Genomic DNA, 18785 nt, shown 5'->3' on the forward strand with positions numbered 1-18785 from the left:
CATTGTCCATCTGTATTATGAAAAGACCCCAATCAGTTTGACTGTGTTTAGCTGGATTTGGGCAGAAAACTTTAGAATTCATTTGGCTGCTTCTGCCCTTTGCCATATCATCAACAAACACTAGTGTCCCAGTGCCATCACACTGACTCCAGTATGTTTTACAGGTTATGTGGTATGCTTTGGATCATTAGCTGTTTCACACCTTCTCCATATGTACTTCTTAACTGGGTGAATGTGGCTCATAAGACAGACTGGGTCGTCTACCAATCGGAAAGTCTGTGGTTTGTGCCCCAAACTTCCTCATTCTGCATGTTGAAGCATCCTTGGACAAGATACTGAACCCTGAGTTGCCCCCAGTACATCCACTGGAGTGTGTTTGTTAAACAAGGTTCTTATCTATAGAAAACAAGGACTTTGCCATGGTTTGATCCCAGTTTTACCCAAAGAGCTCTAAAGTGAATGATTTATATTTGCTGCTACATTTACATGTAGGCATGAGATCTCAAAAGCCCCTTCCTATGTTGTATCAGCCTCCTACTCTTCATTTGTTTTTGGTTATGTGTAATATAATTTTGAGAAACTTGATAAGAAGTTGTATTGGTGGGAAAGGAGATGAAACTACAATAAAAGATCAGTGTGCTGGTCACAGTTTGAGATTAAAGAGTTTATTTACAGGTCCAACTCTGGGTCACAGAGACCTTTTTAGGGTCTGCGTGGCCTCAAGTTTTATTTGCCAGCAAATGTTCATTTTGCCAGAACGCAATAATCCGGACATCTCACATTTGACCTTGTCAGCTGTTTATCTTACTCCTCTAACAGTTGAACATTTACACAACATCGACATGTGAAGACAGGCCAACACAGTGGATATATGCACAGAATCTTAAGCTAAGCCAAATGTAATGCCAAACTACACATAAGATTAGTCAAATAATAGATTCTTATTTTGAATGCAAAAGTTTAGTTAAAAACTATTCCCCCCCCCCCCCCCCCAAAAAAAAAGTTCTTAAGATGCTAAATATTTTTTTCACAGTAAGCAATCTTTATAGATGAAAAATATGTTTGACTGGAACACAGCAGCTGAGGTTGAATAGTTTGTTTTCATACTTAGTAACTGAGTGAAATGACCTAGAAGTGGTAGATGAAATGAGAGCCAGTTTTTAAATGTAAAGGAGCAGTATTTCCCAGTACTTTCTTTCTTATCTTCTTCACCATACTGGACCAGCCTCCATTAGAGGAGAAAAAGGAGATAATGTTGACCCAGATTCAGTGCCCAACAAAGTTAAGCCTAGCTCACATAAAATGTGCAAGAGTTTTCAATCATCAGTCTCTAGTTTTACACGCTGGTGAGTTTAAGCAAATTTTCTGTGGGATCTTTTTGATTGCACCGTCTCTCATTCACCAGTCAAATCAGTGTGCACTGCTTTACTCTGAGTCTGCCTGAGTGCGACCATTTCCTTCTGAAACGCAAAGGTCTCTAACTTTACACTACAATGTAAAGCTTGTTTATCAGTTGTGGCCACGTGGCCAAAATTCAAATTCATGATTCCTCTGATTAAGTTATAACACTAGTTAAACCTGCTGCAAATGATAACAGGTTTATCCAGTGGAGGAGACGAGGACTGTCAGCGCTGTGTCTGTTGGTGGACACATTTAAAAATTTGCCTGATAGATACAAACTAGCTCGTCAGGATTTCTATTTCAGGACCTCCAACTTAAACATCACTTTGACAAGAATGTTAAAGGACGCATATTAAATATATCAGATAATAATGAGACATTCATTTAAGCATTTATTTCTGAAATGTATAAAAGCACAAGTGGATAATTATAGAGGATCATTATTAATTTGAGGGGCCGTTCAATAAATTATATGAAGACTAAATGTGAATTGGCAATTGCAGTCACCTCTATAATGGACATCTATAATAAATATCAAAATAACTACAACAGCCATATATGTGGAGTGATTTTCATTGAAAAATTGTGTAGGTTTTTTTTTTTCCTAACTCCAAAAAACTAAAGTCTGGACAGCTCAGATGGTTTCTGGAGCTGTCTGATCCTCAAACTATTCTGGGACAGTGTGCAGTATACTGAGGGAGTTTCTGTGCTACAGTTCTAAATTAATTTATTTAAAATTTATTTAGATATATTTATGGTAGCAAGAAAGAAGCTGATAATAAGGCACTGACTTTGCAAAGAACCTCCTGTCTGGATTTAGAATGTAACCATTGAGTGCTTTAATGTCTTATTCATGGCGTTTTTTTAAACAAGGCAACTATGTAACCTTTTCCATTTTAAAAGTGTGTTTGGTGCTTATAGTACGAAACCTCTGCTAAAACCTAAAAACAGGACAAACCGCTTCATGTCATAGCTACATGTGACCATATCGTGGAGCTATTTGCTGTGTTTCTGCTGGCCTACAGTCATTTTCAAGTCAAACGCACCACATAACTGTGCAGTTTTGTTGTTTAGAAAATCTACACTCTTTAACACATATATACAACTAAATTGGCCCAGTTTATTATTATTTTGTTTTTCAGATATAGCAACCGCGGTCGTTTGTATGCCCACTGGATGTGGACCATGAATAACCAAGAGAAATATATTGAGTGAAACTAAGCTGAAGGATGTGACCTTTTTAGTGAAAAAGAGCGATAAAAATAGAAAGAGAAACAGCTGTTTGTTGGTCCTTGGTATTAACGACCTGGGTTCTGATGCATTTCATAACATTTAGTAAGTTCAGTGCTGTCATTTATCTCGTTTTCTATTTACACCGAATTCTGTATTTTACCAAGATTCACAAACCTAAAATAGTCTCGTTGTATACCACACAAACCATGCGATATTTATGAAATACAATGTTTAATTCACTAATATGCCAGCATCATTATATAATTAATAAGAAGTATAATTAATAAGAAGTGTTTGTTTCACGACTTGCACCGGACACCGGGAGTCCTTTCAAATGAATTAACTAAACTGGCAACACCTTCAGTACCAGCAACAGTTCAAGAAGGGTAAAAGAGTCCATACCACTCACACTTAGCCTTTTTAATAACAAAATGTAATTATTGTAAAGTTAAATAGCTGAAATAAAAACAAATATACATATATTAAAAAAAATATTTATTTATTTAGTCAGACGACTTTGTATTTTTATTTTTCAGTTAACAAAGGCTCGGCTGAGCTGAAGTGAATAGTTGTTGCGTTTTATTGTGGCTTTTCCCTTTAAGACGCCAGAGGCCTACATTTCCCATAATTCCACGCTCCATAACACTCATTAAATCAAGTGAGTCCACGCGACAGCGACAGCAGCATCCGAGGAGATGATCCGGTCAGGCTCCGGTAACACACTCAGCAAACGGTGAAGTGTTTTTACCGGCGGAGATGTCTCTGTCGTCCACGGGGAGCCCGGACACGACCAGCCGGAGGAGGAGGCCGGCTGAACACGCGCAAGGTGAGCGGCACGAGCTCATTATTTAGCGTCTTATAACTTTATTTGTTATGTGTCGCTAACAGCACCGTTATTACACTCTCCATTTTAACTGTCTCCGCTTTATTTCTGTCTGCGTAGGCTTTGTTTACACTGATATTTACAGGAGCTCATTATGGAGTTATTGCACGGTTGTGCTCTCAACTAATCAATGATAGCGCTCAACTAATTAACATATATTTCAGTTAATTTTTAGATTAATATAGACCTATAAAATGTCATAAATAGTGCCCTCCTGTCCAGTGTCTTTATATGTACCTGACAAACGTTCCTGAAAGCCAAATATTACAACAGCCAATGTCCAGTTTTCACGCCATAGAGGCTTAAACAAAGAAATAGAAAATATATTAATTCATTACTGCATATTTAAACAATTCTTCCATTCTTACTCAAGCTTCTCTGTTACTTAAAGATAACAGCATTTTTAGTTACTTGTATTTGATTTCACAGGAACAAGGGTGATTTCTTTCTTAAAAGGCATTCTCAGTGTTCTCAAATACTCATGCACACTAAAGAACAAAATCACGATAGTGTATCGAGGTGATGCTGTGTGTGTGCACAGTCACTAACACCATCATATAACACTGCAGCTGCTGTATTTGCAGACACACTTAAGGAAGCCAACAAAAAAGCAGAACCAGGATAACAAAACAAGACTACCTAAAAGTGTGTGAGCCAATTTGAGCTGTTGAAAAAGGGAAGTCAGGACCGATGTGCCCACATTGCCTTTGATGCATCTGGTTTGTTATGTATCCATTCATTCATCAATCTTCTGTATCTTTCTGAATGGCTGCAGGCGCTTTCCTTGCTTTAATTGCTGTCACAAGTCTGGTTTCACTGTAACAAATCTAGCTACTTTAATCAGGTCAAGTTAAGATAGATAGAAAGCCTTTTATGCCCCTCGGGAGATCTATGTACACGTCTCATCATGTCATTGAATAATAATAATAGTGAAAAATTTAAGAGATGAGGCGTTTTGTGTGCAGCTTTTGAAGGGACATAGAGGGAAGGCAAATCAGAATCTCCTCATCTACACTGACAGGTTTACAAAGCCCCTGTTTGTATGGCATGAGGGGGTCACTTAATGGTTCAATTAGTAGGAAAATGATGACAGTCACATGATATTTCATTTGAATTCACCAGAATCACCAAGGCCAATATTAAAGCAACAGATGAGGGGATATCTTGCAAAGAATTGTCTTCCAATCCTCCTGTACTCTGTGGTCCTGGAGGACGAGACAAGGGAAGTAGAACTAAATACAAAGCATATGAGGACAAGAGACTATCAAAATAAAACAAGACGTAACTAATACCGAGAAAAAAGACACACACATGGAGACAGGAGTGAAAGAACAGAATGGGGAACACAAAAGGCAAGTAACCTATTGCCAACAAAAGCTAAGCAAAGGACTCAAGGTGTAGAATAACCAACAGCTCATAAGAACAAGGGGCACATAAAGTCTAATCATTAAAAGACTAAAGAGCTCAAACATAAATCCCTTTTCAAAAGCAAAAAGAAATCATGAAACCACAAAAACCTCAAAACCTGGCGTCCACTGTGACACAGTGTATCTGATTCTATATGCACATCATACTTTTTGACCCAGATGCAATATGTGCAAGTGGGGAGCAAGATACTTAAAAACTGCCCTTCTCTGATTACTGTTTTAACCAGTGTGTGAATGTGTGTGTGAATGGGTGGATGACTGGATATGTAAAGCGCTTTGGGGTCCTTAGGGACTAGTAAAGCGCTCTATAAAATACAGGCCATTTACTTTGGAGAATCGATTGAGAGTCATGCTATTTTGATTTTTCTTCATGTGATGATTTTCTTGCTGAAGTCTTTTACAGAGTTGGGGTTACGGTGATTAGTGATTTTTGAAACAGTTTCCATGTGATGTCTTTATTTGTCTTATCAGTTCAGAGGAGCGAGTGTTGGAATAGTTTGGCACAGCTTAACTGTTCGTGACATGCTGCGTTATTCTGCTTGAAACAGCCATCAGTGATGGGTGCTGAGGGGTCCTGAGTTTGTACTGAACCATTAATACACAGCAGGATGGATCCATAGTTTTCATGTTATTTACTCCAAATTCTAACTGTACCTGAATGTTCGCGAGAATTACAAATTGTAATTCTGCTTAGCTCAGATGTAACGAGTGGTTCTTTGAGATAATGTTGCCTTTCTGCATTCTCCTGTGATCTCTGGGCAGTGGATGTTTTTTTTCAGACCATTCTCTATAAATCTGGAGATGGTTGTGGGTGAAAATCTGAAATGCCGTAAGTTGCTGAAATTGCTTTTTTCCCAGATTGCTCACTTCCAAATTCCAAATTGTTGTGATTCCGTGCTATAAAAATACAATTGAAATTAAATTGTCTGATTATTCTAAAAGTCATTGTAAATTCACTGCTGTGCCACAACAATATATTTGATTAAAACCTGATTGAACACAAAATGCTGCCTATTACCATATATTATGGGATGTCCTTTTCAGGCCCATGGACACCTGGCAAAAACAGCTCATGCTAAGTTCCAGTCTGGGTCTTTTTAAGGATGGCGCTTGGTGTATGAATGCTGTCTTTGACATCTTTCAGTTTTTGTTTCTTTGGTGTTACAGATTCTTCAAGCGAGCATGATCCTCTGTTAGGTTACAGTAATGAACAGGCCCATGATCGACTGTGTGGCGCTCAGCACGCAGACTCCTCCACTCCATCTTCACAACACTCCTTATATTCTGCAACAAAATGCACTGCTGCATGTGCATGTGCATGTGAGTGTAGTTTACCAGTCTTTATATCCATATCCAGCTCTCCTGTTAAGAGATATTTGCAGCCATTTCTTGGTTATTTTCTCATTGTAGGTCCGAGCCATCATGCATGCGAAGACAGCTGGGAGGAAAGCCAAAATAAGAAAACCATCAGAGCCGAGAATGAAGTGGAAGCCAACAAACTGGTCAACAATTACAGAGTAAGAAACCGGAAGAGTTTTGCACAGGAAAAGAAAGTGAGCCGAGTTGAGGACACTGGAGTAATTGATTGCTGTCTGTGTGTGCGTTTTTATCAGTTTGGGTTTAGAAAGTGGAAGAGCCACGTGACGGAGCGGCCGTTTGAAGGCCGGTCAGATGTTGTGAAAGAACTATACTCTGAGCTGAATGTCATAAAACCGCATTCAGGTCCAGGTATGTTTTGTTAATGTTTTTGTTTTATGTAAAGTTTGTGTTGATGCATGATATCAGTCTGTTAAATCTCGTGCATTATTTGTCGTGTTCATTGAAGTTGAGCACAAAGATAATTGCTGAGAAACACTACAGCTAAATTACTGTAATGAAAGGGTAAATGTATTTAAAAAAATGTATTTAAAAACTAACATGTTTTCTTGTCACTACGTCTCGGTTTAGAATAAGAGAAATAATAATAGTGATAGATTTGAAAGTTTGATGTCATAAATCAGCTGTGTGCAGGCAGGAGAGGACCCAAACGCAGACTCAACTGAGGCGAAACGTGAACTCAAAATGCAGCTTTATTGCAGAGAATTTAAAAAAGTGATAGAAAACTATACTGGGAACATAACTAGGAACACAGTGAAACACACGCAACTATGAGGGAGATCACGACACAGAACTGAGGGAGACGCTGACATAAATACACAGAAGGAAAACGAGGGAAGTGAGAACGCACGGGGAACACAACTAGACAAGAAAACATGGGACCTTCACAATAAAATACGAATCGAAGGAACATGACGCAAGAGTGGAGGAGAGGGAGCGAAGAAACATGAGGTAGAGAGAGGAGACATAACGAGCTGGGGAAACATAGAATAAACATGATGGAATAAAACACAAGGAGGGGAAACAAGGCACAAGCAAACACACAAAGACACAGAGGGAGACACAGAGGGCAAAAGCACAGGTGGGAATCTAATAAACGAAAGCTAAACAGAATAACCAAGGTACTATAGAATAAACCCTTAACAAAGTGGACTTAAACATAATACAAAATGAGAAAAACACAAGAAACCTCAAAATGCTGGGTCAAATGACCCAGGATCATGACATTTGATCAAAGATTCAAGTCAGATTTAATATTGTAAAATAGCATCATTCTCCTCGGAAAAAGTGAGGAGTGAGTCAGAGGGAGTAAGACAGTTGTTACCATTTAACCAATTTACACACATTTTTTGTGCCTCGTTTTAGTTTTTAGTTGAGAAAATCTTTTATGAACGTTACTTTAAAAAAACCTTTGAAACCATCTTTGATATGAATTAGTTGTAGAAGATAAAACTGGCTGTCAAGTTCTTTTGAACACATTACATGTAACAACAATGAAGAAACTGATAAGACTTACAAATCCTTACCTGAACTAAATCTGATGACAATAGAATTTTTTGTTATTATATTTTGAGGCTTTAGTAACATTGTTAATAAAAAAAGTGTCTGATAATAATAATCTGGAAGTGAAATCTGTCTATTTATTCTGTTCTTTTTTGCATTAATTAATGAAATTTAAGTTAAATTATATTCATAAATCCTAAAAGCGTAAAGATATTTCTGCTGAAACACTTCTTTCATTCTCTGTGTCCTTCTGCTGTCAGGTCATTTCATCACATGTGGAAACGTAGCCTACGTGCTCCTGTTTGGTTGGTGGGTTTCTCTGGCATATTTCCTGGTTGGCACACTGATGTTCATCACTGTTACTGGGGTACCATATGGTAGGTGAGGTAATAGATAATGATAATAATTGATCATCTGCAATTCCCTTTGTTCTTCACTCTGTTTCTGTCTTCAGGTAAACTGTGCTGGAAGCTGTGCTGCTACTTCCTGTGGCCGTTTGGCAACCCAATCCACGAGGTGCTGTTTGGGTTGAGTTAATATTCCTGCTGTTGTCTGTGGTTCTTTTCATTTAGCCAGCATCAGACTGATTCACAGTAAATCCAGTAGTTTCTTCATTGACTCGTGGTCATTAAAGCAGAAGTTTTGTTTTTCTGAATGATGTCACAAGTCTGCAACAGTGCATTTGCAACAACTTGTTATTGCGGCACGTTCAGGGTGCAAGGGCGACTTTGAACACCCTCAGTGAGTTCCCTCAGTGTGTCCCTAACGCCTCCTTCCTCTGACTTGTTATTCTGCTTTATGTCCCTGTCCTCCATTGCTTCTTTGTATCTTTGTCTCCGTGTTTAGTTTTTGTTTTGGTACTTCCTGTTTGAAGGTTTGTTTTCTGTTGTTTATGGATTAGTTTTACTCCTGGTCTAGACGTTTTCACAGGTCAAACTACATTTCTCTCAGACTTATACTTTGATTTATCCCTTTGATTAAGAATAAAGTTACTATTAGCAAAATAAGAGTTTCAATTATCACTCCAAAAATGAAAGTGAAGACTGTGAAAAGACTGGATTTTAACCCTTTTCACCCTTTCTCAGATGTAATGAGAGGTAAACCGGGAAACTTCAGTCTCTCTCTGTCCCACTTTTCTCGACAGTCCCCTTAATTTTCCTGATAATCTTCACTTGTATGGGATTGTGCTTGTTATCCTCCTGTTCGTTATTCCTTAATCCCCCCTCTCTCTCCTTCTCTTAGTCTGTGTCACAGCATCTGTATTTGTTCCCCATACACAGAGAGGTGTACTGTGAAGTGAGATTAATGGCTCAACGAGCTTAAAGTCAAAGTTTTCTGTGTCATGAAACTGTCTTTATATATTACCTGCTTAAATCAGCATGGTAGCGTATGCCGAACACATAACCTGGGCCCTATACTACGAATTCATTCAGCATTCCCAGGGTATCTTTCTGTTATCTGGATTTACTTACCCTAAAATTGGAAATCAGGATAAACAGTCACATGAAGCTGGTCATCAGTTTGTTACGTTAACCCAGGCTTTCTCCTGCGCATTCACATAAAAGGGTGTTGGCAGCATCTGACCAATCAAAAAGAGGGTGTTTTAAGGGTCATTTGACTCTTCTCTCCTCCACAGAAAATGATCCCTGTGACATCTACTTTGAAATATTATCAAATGGTGACTAAAAAACTATGAACAACGTAGAATATCTAATAGTAAAACTGAAAAAAAGAACAAGAGATGATGCTTAATTGTTAATCTGGTGATTTAATGCACAGCATGGAAAAATAAGCTTTTTAATTGCAGTTAATTGGTCAGTAGGCAGTAATTTTATGCCATGTTTCCACTGACTCTTTCATTTACAGCATGTTTTAAGTCAGGCTTGGCCAACTCCAGGCCTCGAGGGCCAGTGTCCTGCAGGTTTTAGATCTTACCCTGGGTCAACACACCTGAATCAAATGATTAGTTTATTACCAGGCCTCTGGAGAACTTCAAGACATGTTGAGGAGGTAATAGCCATTGAAATCAGCAGTGATGGATCAAGGACTCATCTAAAACCTGCAGGACTCCGGCCCTTGAGGCCTGGGTTTGGACACCACTGTTTTAAGTACATTGTAGAATCTTTGCTGCAGGAGTACCTTAAATGTGTGCATGTTGTTAAGTTGTACCTTAATAAAACCACTGAATAGACCTGAAGCATGATTGTAAAAGACATCTTTTTGGTTGTGTTCCTCCAGATGGGAAATACACTGAGGCGATGCTGTGAGCGCGCACCAGACTGTGAGTGCAGTATGGAGGCGGAAGAAGATAACTCACCATTTCTGCTGCCATCACCCACAGAGGTGCCAGTCCCAGAGATGCCAGACCGACCTCTGCGCACTCCTTACTGGGTAAATGTTCACACTTAAAAACATATATATATAGATACCGGAAATTCACAAGTAAGACTTTGGCATTTAGGGCAGAGGGTGTTGCTTGCTGTAATTTGCAGTACTGGGTTATAGAAGTAAAACTGACCTAGCACTGAATACATTGCATGTTTAGCAGATTTTTTGCTGCAAGTGTAACATATCGTTATACAATGTGCCCTTCTTGTTGTACAGCGTCGTTTTGCCACCTATGTGTGGCTGCTGCTGGGATATCCTCCTCTGGTGGTCGTTCACTCTCTGGCGTGCTTCATCTCCTGGATCCTGGTCTTCACCATTCCAGTTTTCAAGATGAACGCACGAACTCTGGGCGTCATCCTCCTGCTGCCTCCTGAGGATGTGTCTATCTCTGCTGGCTCACAGAGGAAGGTACAGGTGATTTGGTCACTTATTGGTCACTGCATAGTCCTGGGGAGTTCCTAATGCACCATTTTCTTTGGTTTTCTTCACTTTTAGCATCAGGGCTATGAGACCAGAGCGCTACTGTGTTGCTACCACGCTGCCAACTGGTACTACTACAAGTACACGATTGATGGGATTAATGTGTTTGCTGCCAGTATCCTTTTACACATAAAATGTGTGTGTTTCCTTCTGTGATATAAAGACCTGTTATCATCCTTGACTCCTGTCTCAGACCTCCTCCCTCTAGTGATAGTTGCCCTGGTAACTGGATATATTGACAGAGAAAACAAGTACGCCAGCTCCGATGTCAAATTCACCATAGCAATTGGCTCCATCATACCTCTGTCATATTACATTGGCATGGGAATTGCCAGGTAAGTATTTTTCATTAACCATTAACACCTCGAGAAGCAGAACAGAGTCTCTGATTTTTTTATTTCGTTTTTGCATTTGCAGCATTTCAGCTCAGAGTAACTTTGCTGTGGGCGCTGTGGTCAACGCCACCTTTGGTTCCATCACAGAACTAACCTTTTACATCACAGCCCTGCTCAGGGGTCACCAGCAAGCTAACACCTGTCTGGAGGAGGTTGTTAAGGCTGCGCTGACTGGGACACTGCTTGGATGTATCCTCTTTATTCCTGTGAGTCAAGCTTCATCTTGTTTAGCTTGCTTAGCTTAGGTTTGTTAGTTGGTTAGTTAGTAGGTAAGACTTACCTACAGCCTTTTGGCACTGCACTGCTGTGCACAACAACATGAATGGCTAATATGTTGGAAAGTCTACCTGTACAAAAAAAGAAAAAATGCCAGTACGTCAGTTTTTAAGTAACACAGTTAGTGCCAGCACCAGTATACTTTATATATATTTTCAAGGCGTAGGTTTGAGAAATGTGTTAAATAAGCATGTATGAGTGAGACGTCATGTTTTGTTTGCTTTTCAGGGCATTTGCATGATAATTGGAGGTCTCCGTCACAGTGAGCAAAGGTTCAACAGCCGTTCTGCCGGAGTGAGCTGCGCGCTGCTTTTCATCTCTATAGGAGGCACGTATTTGAAAATCAGCACACGCAGAAGGCTGCAGAAGCAGTTCAGACTGCCACATGAAAATATGTGAATAGCATGTATGTGCCACAATCAGAAAACAAATGTTTATGCCTGCGATAGTTTTATTTCATTGTTTTTGTTAGTAAGTAACACCCGCAGCAGATGTCGGCCATTATAATCTCTGGATATTAAATAATCAAATGCAAATACCATCGAACTGGTGCCCTTAAAACACCGAATACAAGCTAAGTCTAAGAGGATTGTCTTCATGAATCAAGTCAGCTGAAAGCAGCACGAACAGTTTCTGTTTTTATTCTCCCCAGAAACATCTTATAGTTTAAAAACATTACAAACAGTGTTAAACACTCACTTCCCTCCTCTGAATGTTATTGGCAGGTGTGTTCGCACCCACGCTCTTCTCTAAGGCTTATGGGAACTTGGTGTGTGACTCCTGTACCAACTCTACCGGGGACAAACAGCAGCGGGCCGTTTGTCTGCCACAACTGCCACTATGACCTGGTAGGTATCATTAGCCAGGAGGACACCCTGTCCGTATGCACTGTACTGCACATGTACAATGTTTTTATTGTTGTTGTTGTTGTTGTTTTCAACAGAGCAATGGTACACTGTTTCACAACCATGTCCAGTAAGTTATTTTTCAAATTTATCTACTAATAAATATTTTTTTTAGAACTGCACAGTTCATTTTCAAGAATAACGTCCTCACAGCTGTTCAGCTCACATTATGTGCAGCATAAAAATCACCTGCAAAACTAAGGAATATGATGCAGTGCTTCCTTTGGTGATACATTATCATTACACATACATGCAGATACACTCACTGGACATTTCATTAGCTACCCCTTGCGAGTACTGGCTTGGACCCCCTTTTTCCTTCAGTTCAATAGGGAGAAATCATTTGTAAGAACTGAAAAAGATTTTTGAGATACAGAATTAATTTAAGCCATTTGGCAATTAGACTCCGATGTCCCATCATAGCAGAACAAAGCCCAGCAGTGAGGAATTATGAGAGGACACCTGGAGGATAGATGAAGATGAAGGCTTAGATATTGAGCTGGACATGGTGAGGAAGTGGCCTGTAGGAATGAGACCCAAAAAAACAGAATGACAAAAAAGGATGCAGGCTGGAGAAGGCGGGCAGCAAAATGATTGGACTAAAGCAATGACGTCTGCTTTGAGCGCAGGGAAAATGGAAGCGATGTAAAGAAAGGTTAGCAGCTGAAACACCCGAATGTTGTTGCAGAAATTGAGACTCATTGGACCATGGGAACAACCATAGTGTTGCTAATTACATATTTGAATTAATAAGCAATTAAACAGGTGTACCTATCAAAGTGGCCGGTGAGGTGTTCTAAGCGGATTCTCCAATTTAACGTACCAACTTAACTTTTTATTAAAGTGATCATTGTTGGGTGGTGCAGTGGTGAGCACCGTTACATCACAACAAGAAAGCTCCTGGTTCGGACCTGCTGGCCAGCTGCGGGGCTTCTGAGCATCATCCCTGTGTCTGTGTCTCACAGTTCAAAGACATGCATGTTAGTCCGAGTGGTTATTCTGAATTGGCAAAGGTGTGGACGGTGTCTGTCTCTCTTTCCCAATGTTACTGGGGTTGGCTCCAGCAGTTAAAAGTATAGATGGATATAATTGGGAATTACTTTGACATTGTAATTTGAAAGTGAATATCTGATGTTGCTAAATCTAAATATTCCCTAAATTACTTTTAGGGCTTTTCTCTTTTCCTAGCCATCCATTTTCTTGACCTCTATCCCAGCAGACCCAAGAGTAGAGGCAGGGTTCACCATGGATAGGTGCCCACTCTGTCAAGGGACCTAAACCGCAAAACCGTTCAGGCTCCCATCTAAACCTAAAGTCAAATTAGAATAAACAGTTCACCTCTGCAGGACGCGAGGAGAACACGCAATCTCCACACAGAAAGTCCTGACTCCACCAGGAGATTCAAACCATGGACCCTTCCACTGTGAGGTGGCAAAGCTAACTGCTGCACCAGTCTAATGAAACAAATCTTCCTGGAGAGGAGTAATTCAATCTGAAGCTGTAGAAACTGTGTCTAAAAACCACACATTAAGGCCTCATTCATCATCATTTTGCTGCACTTGCTGCTCATTAATTGTGCAATGTTTGTTTTTAGGCCTCTGGTGTACACCGTGTGTGCCCTCCTGCCCGTTGCCTACATCATCGGTCTGCTCTTCACTCTGAAGACGCACTCCCACATTTACAACATCCACGTAGGAGAAGTACAGGGTATGAATCACTCTAACGAGTCACACTTAACAGGTCAGCCAAAAATTTCATGTTACATTTTGCTATTTTAGAGAAAAGTGAGCTGTGTTTGATGCTTACTTACAATACTATAATCTCACCAGTGAGTGGCCACCACGGGACGGTGGTCCACTGGTCACGCTGGAGGTCTCTGGTCATCCTCATCTTGGCTACGGTGCTCACGTCTGCTTGTGCCGATCTTGCCACCGAGCACATTCAGCCCATACTAAGCCAACCAAACATCTCTCAGGTAAGTACACGGATCTGAGCACGCTCAGGCTGTTTGTATGTTATAGCTTTAATGTTTTCTTCTCTCCTGGCAGTATTTCATCGGGGTGACCGTTCTGGCTATGGTTCCTGAGATCCCCGAGATTGTTAACGGGATCCAGTTTGCACTCCAGAACAACATCAGTCTCAGGTACATCCCGTCTCATCAATAAGCTACAGGAACAGTTTGAAGAGCATCATTTGTATCTACTTTTCTTTTATTATTCCAGCCTCGAGGTGGGAAGCTGTATCGCTGTGCAGGTCTGCATGCTACAAATACCAATACTGGTCCTATTTAATGCTTTCTATGTAAGCCTTCATTTTAATCCTTCATTTATTCATATATAAATACAAGTCATTCTGCTGCTTTACAGTGTTTTATAATAGACACAATCTATCTCTGCCTTTCCCAGGATGTGGGATTTGTGTTGATTTTCAGTGACCAGCACCTGTGGGCCAGCATCTTCAGTGTGATCTTGGTCAACTACATCTTCATGGATGGCAAGTGTGATTATTTTCAGGGTAAGTTAAAGTTAGTAAGTTTAAAAGATTTTGGAGCTGAAATTGTGGATAGCTGGCTCTGTATCATATACAGTGGGATGCAAAAGTTTGGGCAACCTTGTTAATAGTCATTATTTTCCTGTATAAATCTTTGGTTGTTACAATAAAAAATGTCAGTTAAATATAACATATAGGAGACACACACAGTGATATTTGAGAAGTAAAATGAGGTTTATTGGATTGTGTCCAATAATTGTTCAAACAAAATCAGGCAGGTGCATAAATTTGGGTACCACAAAAAAAGAAATGAAATCAATATTTAGTAGATCCTCCTTTTGCAGAAATTACAGCCTCTAAACGCTTCCTGTAGGTTCCAGTGAGAGTCTGGATTGTGGTTGAAGGTATTTCGGACCATTCCTCTTTGCAAAACATCTCTAGTTCATTCAGGTTTGATGGTTTCCGAGCATGGACAGCTCTCTTTAACACCCACCACAGATTTTCAATAATATTCAGGTCTGGGGACTGAGATGGCCACTCCAGAACGTTGTACTTGTTCCTCTGCATGAATGCCTTAGTGGATTTTGAGCAGTGTTTCGGGTCGTTGTCTTGTTGAAAGATCCAGCCCCGGCGCAGCTTCAGTTTTGTCACTGATTCCTGGACATTGGTCTCCAGAATCTGCTGATACTGAGTGGAATCCATGTTCCTCCATGCATAACGCCCCTTGTTATGCACAAATAACTCAATTTTAGTTTCATCAGTCCACAGCACCTTATTCCAGAATGAAGCTGGCTTGTCCAAATGTGCTTTAGCAAACCTCAAGCGGCTCTGTTTGTGTTGTGGGCAGAGAAAAGGCTTCCTCTGCATCACTCTCGCATACAGCATCTCCTTGTGTAAAGTGCGCCGAATAGTTGAACGATGCACAGTGACTCCATCTGCTGCAAGATGATGTTGTAGCTCTTTGGTGCTGGTCTGTGGGTCGACTCTGACTGTTCTCACCATTCGTCGCTTCGGTTTATCCGAGATTTTTCTTGATCTGCCACTTCGAGCCTTAACTTCAACTGAGCCTGTGGTCTTCCATTTTCTCAATATGTTCCTAACTGTGAAACAGACGGCTTAAATCTCTGAGACATCTTTCTGTATCCTTCCCCTAAACCATTATGGTGAACAATCTTTGTCTTCAGGTCATTTGAGAGTTGTTTTGAGACCCCCATGTTGCTACTCTTCAGAGAAAATTAAAAGAGGAGGGAAACTTACAATTGATCCCCTTAAATACTCTTTCTCATTATTGGATTCACCTGTGTATGTAGGTCAGGGGACACTGAGCTTACCAAGCCAATTTGAGTTCCAATAATTAGTTCTAAAGGTTTTGGAATCAATAAAATGACAACAGTGGCCAAATTTATGCACCTGCCGGATTTTGTTTAAACAATTATTGCACACTTTCTGCAAATCCAATAAACTTCATTTCACTTCTCAAATATCACTGTGTGTGTCTCCTACATGATATATTTAACTGACATTTTTTATTGTAACAACCAACGATTTATACAGGAAAAGAATGACTATTAACGAGGTTGCCCAAACTTTTGCATCCCACTGTATATGTGCATTTAAGAAACAGAATTTTTACAATGTGCTCCCCCTTTGTGAAATACATCACATAAGACTATAAAAGGGGTCCATGCACTGTATTTTTGCATTACTGACGGCTGTTTTGAAATCTAAAACTTTAACCAAAAAGAAAAAAACCAGAGTGAGCTGTTTTTCCCCTGAAGGGCGGGAGCATGTAAAAATGTGTAAAATGTAAAAATAAAAACTTTATACTGCCCAGTTTTTTATGGATGGTCTTAAAACTTCAAAACAATATACTAGGCCTTGGGGGACAGGAGTACCCTAGTTGGCTAAGCGTTTGACCTTGAAAGTCGATCATTGCCAAAAAAATTTAAAGTAACCATATCAAGTCATATGAAATTCAATACGACTCCCTACAACAGCCCTACGATAACGGAACAACAGGCTGACATTAGCATATTGTAATAAAAACATCATGGATATAGCCCTTGCCCTTTGGAAGGAGTTTTGCTCTCTAGTTGCTCTTGTTTACTCCTTAGGCATATCTGGGATCTGATACTAATGGCAGCTGAAAGACCTGAATCTTATTTTAGGGTGTTTTTTCTCCCAGGTACAGCTCTGGTGGTCGTCTACCTCATCCTCCTGGCTCAGTACTACTTTGCTCCATCTCCAGCCGGCTGTTGAACGTTGGATGGGGATTTTTTGCACAAATTGCCGATGTTTTTTTGGCAGGTTCTTATCTCGTCAAATTATGCATAAATGTCGATGGGGGAATCCCAAATGGAACCTTTAATTTTTTTAATCTATTTTATTTCTTTTATTGTAATCATACTTGAGACAAAACTAAAAATTGTAAGCTCAGGATGGTACTTTTGTGACTAGTGCTGTTAAAAAAAAAAAAGTATATTTTACAAACTGACATCAACTATTTTTACTGTACAACAGGAGTTTCTGCACTGATCATACTTTAAAGGAACAATTGTGATGAAGTTTGTATATTTTAACTGCAGTAAAATTTTGTGTGTGATGTGACATTTTTAAATGAGTCGTGTGAATTATGTTAGAAAGTTTACCCTCTTTTACATCACACAGTGCTTAACAGATTTTATGATTCAAACACAGCCTCAGATGAACGACAACAGCATGAGATATTACACAGTGTCATTATTTAACCAAAGCTACGCCAAAACAGAAGCAGTGTGTGAACAACTACCACACACCCCGTTTGTTCATGCACAGCTCTCAGTCCCGGGACAGGATTTCAGTTGGATGCAAGTCTGGAGTTTGAAATGTCATTGCTACACTTCAATTTGCTGCTGTGCTTCAGATCATTTTGTTGCATTACCCAATTTGGCCACGACTCATCAGTTAGATGGCCTCGTATTCGACTCTAAAATACTTTAGTATTCAGAGTTCATGGTCGACTCAATGACTGCACGTGTCCCAAGTCCCGTGGCTGCCAAACCACCATCCCTTGGAGACCCCTAGGGGGTCTTACCACACATTAATCCCTAGCATTTAATTGTGACTGAGTTTTATTGTACAGCACTTTAGTCAACCTGTGTTGTTTTTAAATATGCTTATAAATAAAACAGACTTACCAAAAGGAGTTCTTCCTTCCCACCATCAAGTACATTTGATTAGCAGCATCTGGCTTGTACTTAGCCTCTTATAGAGGCAGTAAGATGGTACCTAGCTTTTCAACAAACTGCTTCTACATTTTTTTTTTTTTTTTTTTTAATTTGTTTTTGTTAAATAAATGACTGTATTATTCTGCCGTTTGTTCATTTTAGGTTGTATTACCCAATTGTAATGTTTCAGATGATGTTTTAAGGTACACACTGATACGCAACACCTTAGACCTGAACGCTCGTGTACTGGATTTTTCAAAAGACTAACTGGAAACCAGGCATGGCAGGCTGTGCCAGCAAAGATTTGTTCTCTATGAACAGGCTATGGGGGGGGAGAAAAAAAAAAAAAAAAAAAAAAAAAAAAAAAAAAAAAAAAGTGAGTCAATACAATGTTTTGAAAAACCAGCTGCCTGCGTTTTTAATTGTTTGTACACAGAAATTACAAAACAACATATTGCAGCCATATTTGCCTTTTATAAAGACATTCAACTTTTCTCCCAAGAGTTTAAAGTGACATGCACACCATACTGACATGCAACAGATCATTGAGCTTTCATTAACATCAAAAAAAATGATGCAAATATTGAACATGTCAATCTGAAGCAACGTCGTTACTAAGTTTGAGCACGCAGTGAAGCAGAATGCTTCAAAATAGAAATGAATAAGGCCATGACATGATTAAAGGAACTGAAGTGCGGCGCAGTGTACAAAAGGGATCGTAGTAGAATAGCCGTCAGATTAACGCAGCTCGATATCGAACCAGCACAGTTGCAGTTAACGTGAATTCAAATGCTCAATGCAAGGCAAAATGTGTTTTTAAA

General features: G+C 39.7%; 1 protein-coding gene across 1 annotated transcript; it reads left to right on the plus strand.

The window, feature by feature from the left end:
• Window positions 1-293: 293 nt before the first annotated feature.
• Window positions 294-18782, plus strand: LOC120729633 (low affinity vacuolar monovalent cation/H(+) antiporter-like). The gene is given in 21 exon segments (XM_040025374.1): window positions 294-3460; window positions 6112-6264; window positions 6355-6461; window positions 6558-6672; window positions 8085-8201; window positions 8279-8340; window positions 10063-10215; window positions 10429-10620; window positions 10708-10807; window positions 10886-11027; window positions 11110-11293; window positions 11592-11691; window positions 12089-12162; window positions 12164-12211; window positions 12307-12338; window positions 13863-13975; window positions 14098-14243; window positions 14317-14411; window positions 14491-14569; window positions 14674-14782; window positions 16944-18782. Coding segments are annotated over 21 exon segments (2265 nt in total). The 5' UTR covers window positions 294-3390; the 3' UTR covers window positions 17018-18782.
• The last annotated feature ends 3 nt before the right edge of the window (window positions 18783-18785 follow it).

The sequence above is a fragment of the Simochromis diagramma genome, unplaced genomic scaffold, assembly GCF_900408965.1.
Source record: "Simochromis diagramma unplaced genomic scaffold, fSimDia1.1 OVJJ01000293.1, whole genome shotgun sequence".
Taxonomy (NCBI): Eukaryota; Metazoa; Chordata; class Actinopteri; order Cichliformes; family Cichlidae; genus Simochromis; species Simochromis diagramma.